The sequence below is a fragment of the Dermacentor andersoni genome, chromosome 10 (assembly GCF_023375885.2).
Source record: "Dermacentor andersoni chromosome 10, qqDerAnde1_hic_scaffold, whole genome shotgun sequence".
NCBI classification, from domain to species: Eukaryota; Metazoa; Arthropoda; class Arachnida; order Ixodida; family Ixodidae; genus Dermacentor; species Dermacentor andersoni.
In genome coordinates, this window is record NC_092823.1 from 133,418,794 (window position 1) to 133,427,456 (window position 8,663).

The following is an 8,663-nucleotide window of genomic DNA, read 5'->3' on the forward strand; positions in this document are numbered from 1 at the left end:
AAAATAAGTCAGGTATAGATGACGCAGCGCTATTTGTAACTGCGTGTGACGAAAACGGAACATTATCACATAGTTTAGTACAGCGCAAAAGTCTAATTTCTCCCGCTGTAGCTACAGTGCATTGTTTAGTACTGTGATGGAAATGCATTAGTACGTGTCGTACGTGTTGCAGCGCTTACCAACATAATGCTTCAAGCAAAGCATCACTCCAGACGCTTATCATCATCATCACCTCGGTTACGTTCGGAAGCATCACATGACAGCGTCTGCATCGACCGCCCGCAGCTGCAGCGTCTTCGCCTCGTAGCATACAAAGCTGTTTTAAACGGTGCAGTGGTCGAAAATTTGCGGCCGAAAAGTGTAACGCGTGATTTGGAGTAACAGCACCGGTCCACTAATTCCTCAACCATGGCTCTCAGCGACTCTGACGTTAAGAAACAGGTAGAAACGTGTTTGGCAAAGTTTTCGCCTAGGCCAGAGTAATTGCAGTCTCGTGCTTTCGTTTACCTTTCAGATCAAGCACATGATGGCGTTCATTGAACAAGAGGCAAACGAAAAAGTGGAAGAAGTGGACGCAAAGGTAAATATTTAGCACGCGCGCGGGAGTCTGCTCGCGCTGCCGTGGTGAGACGCGTGACATCCGGCCTTAATTGTCCCATCAAATGAGCTCGTGCTTGTTCTGCCTTCGCTTTGTGACTCTAAACACACGCACACACAAGCTTTTGTAATTTAGTGTCACATTAGCTCGTGTCAGTTGCCGTCTCGTCTGTTTTCGACAGAACTAACAGCGTTTTTCAAGGATTCATTTTTTCAAAGTACATAACAGTAGGTTGCCGGTCTGTATGGCCGCCGCAAACCTTGCTGTAGTCAAGATTATGCACCGCCCATCTAATGCCTCTTGGAATAACTTTTTTTTTTTTCAAAGCTCACATTCGCAAGACCGCAAGAACCGAGGTTGCATGATAACGCGAAGTATCGCATGTCGTCTGGCGCCCAGTTGCACTTAATCACATCTTTTTCCTCTAAATAAAAGAATTCATCGCTCTGTCCATCGGTGCAAAGTAAATAATACAATAATATAAACGCTGCGTCTGTAGTGGATGCAGAACTACGACTTCTCCGAAGTCCTTGCTTAGCTGAACCCCTTTGAATCTGTCGGTATTATCGAATACGTGTAATTCGCCGCTTATGTTTTTTTTTGCCCGTAATTAAATACCGTGTAATTATGATGTATATTACAGTTTCGAGTTTTAAGTTATAGCAATGAAATTAGCGCTTTCTGAAAAGTTAACACAGACTTCAGCCATGCCCCGCTCTCCAAATAAAGCTAGTTTTTCAAGCACTGCATTTTACAGAGCGCTGTAAAATGTTGCAACTGTTTAATGCCAAGTGAATGGCTTCTTGTCGCATGTAATACGTCTTTGTGCAGATATCTGCAGCAGTAAAATGATAGGTGTATCATTTAAAGGTACAGATCGCTGCATTAATTAGAGGACGAACACTAGGGTTAGATGAGACGTTACAGCTTGAAATTAAGAGAAAGGAACGCAGTTGGGCAGGGCGTAGTTTAGATAAGATAACCAATACTCTAATTAGAGTAACAGAAATGGAAGGGACTTGAAGTTGGTGGTAGCAAAGAATTAGATGGAGTCATGGGAGATTGGAAGTTTGCAGGTGGGTTTATTTGACACAGGACAGTGGTAGCCCGAGATTTTTGGGTGAGGCCCTTGCCCTGTAGTGCATTCAAATAGGCTGATGATGATTATCTTTAGGGAGGTAGGCCAGACCACCAAACGCAACATCCGTCACACTTTTCAGAATTGCCCCAATATACGAACTAGTTAGGGGTTCCAAAACAGAGGTCACAGTGTACGTAGCTTAACTGGTAACCTTGCACTTTGACCTTACCTTTTGTCAACTTGTTCAAATTTGTAAATTTTGCCTTGCCCCAATCACAGGCTGAGGAAGAGTTCAACATTGAAAAAGGTCGCCTGGTTGCTGAGCAGCGGCTCAAGATCATGGACTACTACTCGCGCAAGGAGAAACAAGTAGAACTGCAGCGAAAGATGTGAGTGCAATCCTTTTGCCTTGCTGTCAATATGGGCTAAAGCTTGCGGTAGTGTGATACTTGTTCGATAGTGTGATACTTGTTAGGGATCATGCCACTGGAATGAAAGCATTTCTATTTCTAAAACATGACAGGTATGTAAGCTTGACAAATAGATGGGCCTTTACGTTGCCTAATTAACATGCACAAGACTTGTGTGCCTATTAATATTGCTAAGGAAATTTTCACGCATGCTCATGTTGTAGATGGGGTCCTGGGCCTAATATGACAGCTGGTGTTGTGAATTAGCTATCCTCGATTTTGGGGCACTTGAAAAAAAAGTAACTGACTTGGTCTTTTAGTTCTGCTCTTTATACAGTGACCCATGTGATAAGAGCCTACTGCAGTGGCTTGACTTGAGAAGTGGTAGTGTAGCTGCCTAGCTTAGCTGCTAGCCCATGCTACCAGATAGCATGCACATGCAGTGGCCAAAAAGTTTGTGGGCTATTGCAGCTTGCTGGTCTGCGAGATTGGCTTCGTTTCTGCAATTTCAATATGTCCTACAACAATATATGTTCCACAATTTCAAATTGTTACTTATCTTTCTGTCGCATTACATTTTTTCCAAAATTAGCACTTAGACCAATATAGTCTCTTTCTCAGCACTTGCCCTTGTTGCCATATAGCACAGTGTTAAAATTAACTTTTTTTTTGTTGTTGCACTTCATTCGTCTGCCTGTTCCGAACAGCATAGGTGGTCCCTGCATAGTCACAATTTGGGACCTCCCCCTGTATAAAGCATTACTTTAAATATGTACACAGCTATTGTAACAATTAAAAAAATCTGAAGTAAAATAATTAGAAGCTAATTAATGAAATGTGGATAAATTATGAGCTAATCAGTGATCACCACATATTTCCTGTTCGTCACTGCTAATGTGTTGCTTAAAAAGTAGATGGACGTTGTCATCTCCACTGCCCTGCTTTCTAGAAAATTGTTTAATTCCTCCCTGAACAGGCAGTATAAGTGCCTATAGTAATGGTAACCTGTGGATGTGCAGCCAGAGCTCCAACATGCTGAATCAGGCACGCCTGAAGGTCCTGAAGGAGGGCGAGGGGCACATCCATAAGGTGCTCGAGGAGGCTCGCCGTCATCTTGGCGACATCACCCACGATGAGCCGCGATATCGGGAGGTGCTTGAGAAGCTCATCCTGCAGTCGCTGCTGCGGCTGCTCGAGACAGAGGTGGGTGCAATGGAGTGAGTCTAGCCTTGCGTAGACAATGCCAGGACTGCTAGAGCTGCAGCTTCTCGGACAGTCCTGGGCCATTCAGGACAACAAATCAGAGGCCCAGTGTAGTCCACTTCATGAACACTTAAATGCACTAGGGAAAAAACTGGCGCTGGTGTCTGCGTGCACCACTAGTATGGCTTCGTCTTTCTGGTTTAAAATAATCTTGTGGATTCTTAAGCGTTTAAATATGTTAAAAGAATGAAAAAGAAAAAAACCTTGCAAGAAAGGTGGAATGTTTTTGTTTGCATGCAAACAATTGAGTTGCTGGCATAGAGCAAGAACAGGGTAAATGTTTGTGCAGAAAGGGAAAGCTTATTAGGAAAAAAACGTTTTTAACTGTAGCAAAGGTAGGCTTCAGTGCACACAAATTGGTTTCACTGCACGTTTTGGCCTTATTTACACGTTTCAACACAGCACACTATCACAAAATCACTCTTACTCAAGAAGCTCAGCTCTCCGAGTCTTTCTTCTTTTCAACACTACTCAAGTTGTTCATTTATCCCATGGAGGATGCTGGCAATACGAACAATAACAAATATATATATATATATGTATATATATATATATATTCACAACTTCAGTCTTCAACAAGCACCTTGCATCTTCTCGTGTTGGTTACAACCACCACAGAGCATAGGACGAGCCCAGATAGTCTTGAGGGAGTGCTGGACGAATTGGGCTCATTTCTTTTTTGCAAGTGCATGCATGGTGAGCTCAGCTTGCCTTCTGCCTGAAAAAGGTTTATTATGCATATGGTAACGGACAGTTAAGGGAATTCAGATAAAACTATTTATTGTGGGCGAACTTGTGCCCTGGCGGTAAATAAAAAGCACTGCCGCGTTCTAAACGGAAGATCAGGAAGGCCTTCTTCTTCTCTCTCGAGCGTCGCTTCACCTAGTCTTCTTCTTGCAGACACCGACAACGGCCACCTGCGATGCGAGTGCGTGCGGTGAAAACACGTGCCATTATTTCGTCGTCTTTTCCTCCAATTCGCCGTTGTCGTCTTGAGGGGGCGCACGAACCTGCGTGCGTTGTTTAAATGTTTCTGCCTTGTATCAATATAGTAACCCTGCTGTGAATGGATAACACTTAACTGCTCTCAAGAAACATTGTATGGAGGGAGGAAAAAGGCTAGGAGGGATCATCACATGACAGTCTTCAAGTATAATCATAAAGATATAAAAAATGATGCTCATGGTAAATAGGTTTTTACCACGTGATGATAGGCAAGCCGTAATTTCTAGCTGCCGAGTACATAGAGAGTAGGGGGGAGGTTTGAGTGGAAACAAGGTGGCTAGGGTTGGTTGTGACCAGGGCATCACTAAAGGCTCATTCACACTAGGCCAACACGGCACTGATTTAGGTCTGCCGGCTGTCGGCAACAGCGCTTTTTCCTTTGTTTTGGCACCTCTGTCGCACTGTACCGATGCCGACAATCTGCCAATGGTCGGCGGAGAGCTCGGCAACGGTACAGTATGACAGAGGTGCCGACATGAAGGAAAAAATGCTGCCGCTCACAGTCGGCAAACCAAAATTGGTGTTGTGTTGGCCTAATGTGAGTGAGCCTCAAGAGCTACCACAAATGAAACAATGCCTCGGAAAGTTTGGCAACCATGTAAGGCCTACTTCCCAAGGGTCAACACGCAGGTGGGCCTCGAAGGAAAGGAGTGGTGTCAGAGAAGGTTCATCAAGGCTAGCTGTCTGATGTTGTGAGACTAGCATATTATGTAAATGAACCACAATGAACAGTAATAGAAGCTGCTTGTGCATTTTTAATGAATTCATGTCAAATCATTGAAAGATTCGTGTGCTACACTTTTCCCACAGTGGCTGAAGGATTCACAGTGTAAGATTTTCTTCAGGTAGATGAAGCTCTAGGGTCAGTTATTACAGAACTTTAAGGTAATATAACAGAACATGTTTGATATGTTCTTGGCTTATATGGTTTTCGTTGGGTATGTGCATTCATATGGACACAATAAAAGTGTCATTTCGATTGTACATTCTCCTGGATCGTACATTTCCATGTCATTATATCTCTTTCCTTACTTGGCCTATTATATAGATTCATTCAAAACACAAGTTATGAGGTTATAATTTTATGTATGATGGTATATGTTGCGACTAGTATGTCCTGAAATAGAACACTAAAACATAAAGACATTGAAAATGAGCATGTTCCTTGCGCTAAGGAAAGAGTGAAAGGTATGCCTATGAGACTCGTCTCTTGTGACCAAGAAGGTATTGGGGCACAGCAGGTGTGAAAAGTTGGAATTATTCTGCTGCTGTCAATTATACACACAGAAATAGACTCCATTAAAACATTTTTAATGCACAGGGAAGAATTGAAGTTACACCAAATACCTTTTTTTTTTATTGAGATAACAATAACCAGAAGAGTTGTTGTTGCCATTTGCTGGCAACAGCTACCCTATTTCACTTGGTTAATAATATAGGATAAAAAGTAAAATATAAATTCTTAGGTAATAACTAAATAAAACAGAAGAACATGTAACACATTCAGAGTAATTTTCTCACTCTAAAAGTTCTCATTGAAACGAAGCCCGTGGATGTCTGGGGTTCACAGGTTTCAGACACATGAATTCTGGGGTGCCAGAACTAGGGGGCAGGGGGGGGGGGGTTGAGCACCCCCACAGATTCCATTGCAACTGGCCACTGCCCTCTCAGTGCCGACTGCTGACCCCTCTTCAATATAGTCATTAAAGGGGCACTAAAGTGAAACAACAAATCAATTTAGCCTAATAAATCATTGTTTGAGAACACTGTAGGCAGTCATTTCAAAATAATAGTTTTATTGTTAGGTGAGAAAATGAAGGTCGAAGTATCAGTATTTGAATTTAGCGCCGAAACCCAGATGCCGGTACGTCAGTGTGACGTCAGGGATTCCAAAGTACGTTTTCGCATTTGGGCATTGTTGGCTGAGTAAAGGTTCCCGAAACTTGCCATGTTTAATATATGGTTCCTTTAGAACACAATGTAGTCAATCTGTACCGGTATATATGTAAGTAGTCCCTAGAAGATGCCATCAAAATCCATTACATACATCACAGCGACCAGGTGCGGGAGCTTCAAGGAAGCGTCGCCACCCGTCTTTCGTTGCGCTTTTTCTGGCTTACCAAGCGTCATATCCTAGTAAGAGTGGTGCTTTTGGTGTCCTAGAGGGGTAATTTACTGATGCAGAAGAAATCATTTTTCTCTTTAGTGTCCCTTTAAACATTGCTAACAACAACAAAATCAGAGTTATTCCATTTTGTGAAAAGTGGATGACCAGCTGAGCTGTAATATGGTGATAAATATGTTGGCACTATATATGTTGATTGAAAATAAGATGAATTTCGTTTTTTCACAATTTCTTTTTAATTGCATACTCAATGCTTTTTTGATTTTTAGCCTTCTTTTGTTTGCTTTTATTGGATTTATTATTTGTTCACCAAGGTGACTATCGCTTTATGATCATTATGATATACGGCCAGTGGCTCTGTGGCAACGCTGGAAAGGTTCTTGGCGAATGTGAGGTTTATACACGACTGATCACACATTGTGGGCACACTGATGTTTGTGTAACATCGATTGCTGAACCTTCCATCTGGCCGAGACGCGTCTATGTTGAAATCACCCACAATTACTAATCGTGTGGAGTTGGTAGGGGTGATCCAACCAAAGAGTGCATGTGCTTGGCATTTGTGGTGTGATCTTTGTCCATATTACGTGCCACCCGCCGTCACCACACACATTCCTGCTTCTGTTCATGACTGTGTTCTTCGTAGATGCGCTGTTCTTCTGCAGTCCTCACTGCACGCAGCCTAGCCATCGCATGGGTGGAAAGGAACTGAGATAAAGTTATGTGGTTTGTCTGTAGAGCCTTTGACATCAAACTGCAATCCATACTAAACAGTGTTTATTCTGGTTTTACTTTTTTATAATATATATTTTTATCACAATATGTTTTGACACTTCTCTCAATTAAACGCAGGTGGGGCATACCCGGCAATATGTTTTTGCTTTATGCTTTAGCTCTTTTAACTCTGGGCTGGCCGGCATCTTTTTTGCCTATGCACACAAACTGCCAGAACCTAGTGTATAAGAGCGCTGTTATAAAAAAAAAAGTTTGTGTAAGTGAGATGATCCCCCCCCCCCCCCCGTGCCTCCCCGGCCCCTGCCCCTACTCTCAATATACACATCTTGAGCCCCTGCACAACAAATTATACATAATTACACACAATGCTGTAGAATCAATATTTGCCACAAATGCCAGTGTCTTTAATGAAAAGTTTTGTGCTAATATGCCCCATGTCACACAGCCTATACTGTTTTCAATACATTGAATATCAAGAGCATTACTTCAGCAGTAATGTTGACAAAAGCACCCTGAACCAGACAACTGAGGCTGCATTTGCCTCCTTTATGTTACAGAAGGGTTGATTGCCACTAATGTTGAGAATTGGGCAATTTGGTATTTCATTTTCAAACTGGTTCAGTGCAACAAGGAAAGAAAGGAACAGCCGAGCCAGCCAATAGAAGGAACAGAACGCTGTGATGGCATATCTTTTGCTTGGGTTTTGCAGGTGACTGTGTGCTGTCGACCAAAGGATAAGAAACTCATCGACACAGATGCTGTCGCACGGAAGTACCATGCAGTGACGGGCCAGACAGTGCAGCTGTCCGTTGAAGGAAATCTCTCTGAAGGCATCTGTGGTGGAGTCGAGTTGGTGTCTAAGCGGGGCCGCATCCGTGTCTGCAACACTCTTGAGTCGCGGCTGGACATGATCTTTCACCAGTTGCTGCCACAGGTCCGCACAGCGCTCTTTGGGAGAAACCCCAACCGCAAGTTTAATGACTAGGCTTACCTCCTGGGGGCTTAAGCGGTCGTGTCCCGTGTAGTCAGGACTGTATTAGTGTAGCGTATATGGCGTCGCCCCGAGAGTCCCGCTCGTGCATCTTCGGTATTGCTCGAGCTGCATGCAGCATCTGAGTGATGCTTTGTGCTGGCTGCCGCTGCATCGTGGTCTGCTCAACGCATCTTTAAACCCTATTACGGTTTCTGTATTGTTGCAAATTAGTGTATCAACATGTTTCCTGTTATCCATATTGCTACAAATCGATGTGTCTAAATATTTCTTTTGTTGTAGCTTCATTTCAATAAAATGTCGCAGCAGTGCAAATGTCCTTGCTGTGAAAAGAGCATCAACGCTGTTGTCGCTACTTGTCAAATAGAGCTAGCTGGGGTCTTGCACGTGTATCAGAATATATCAAATTGTGTTTAGGACATTGACTTCCAAGGCCATTTTCATATGCTCTTCAA

The 8,663-nt window shown here is 43.0% G+C and overlaps 1 protein-coding gene across 1 annotated transcript; it reads left to right on the plus strand.

Annotated features, from left to right (window-relative positions):
* The first annotated feature begins 246 nt into the window (after nt 1–246).
* Vha26 (V-type proton ATPase subunit Vha26) lies at nt 247–8,545 on the plus strand. Its single transcript, XM_050192836.3, has 5 exons — nt 247–441; nt 515–580; nt 1,959–2,068; nt 3,109–3,292; nt 7,927–8,545. The coding sequence occupies exons 1-5, from the start codon at nt 409–411 to the stop codon at nt 8,200–8,202; spliced, it is 669 nt and encodes a 222-aa protein (XP_050048793.1). The 5' UTR covers nt 247–408; the 3' UTR covers nt 8,203–8,545.
* The last annotated feature ends 118 nt before the right edge of the window (nt 8,546–8,663 follow it).

Coding starts and splice junctions, on each gene's coding strand:
- Vha26 (XM_050192836.3), top strand. CDS start 409: ATGGCTCTCAGCGACTCTGACGTTAAGAAACAG. Junction 581..1,958: donor TGGAAGAAGTGGACGCAAAG/GTAAATATTTAG, acceptor CCCCAATCACAG/GCTGAGGAAGAGTTCAACAT. Junction 2,069..3,108: donor GTAGAACTGCAGCGAAAGAT/GTGAGTGCAATC, acceptor GTGGATGTGCAG/CCAGAGCTCCAACATGCTGA.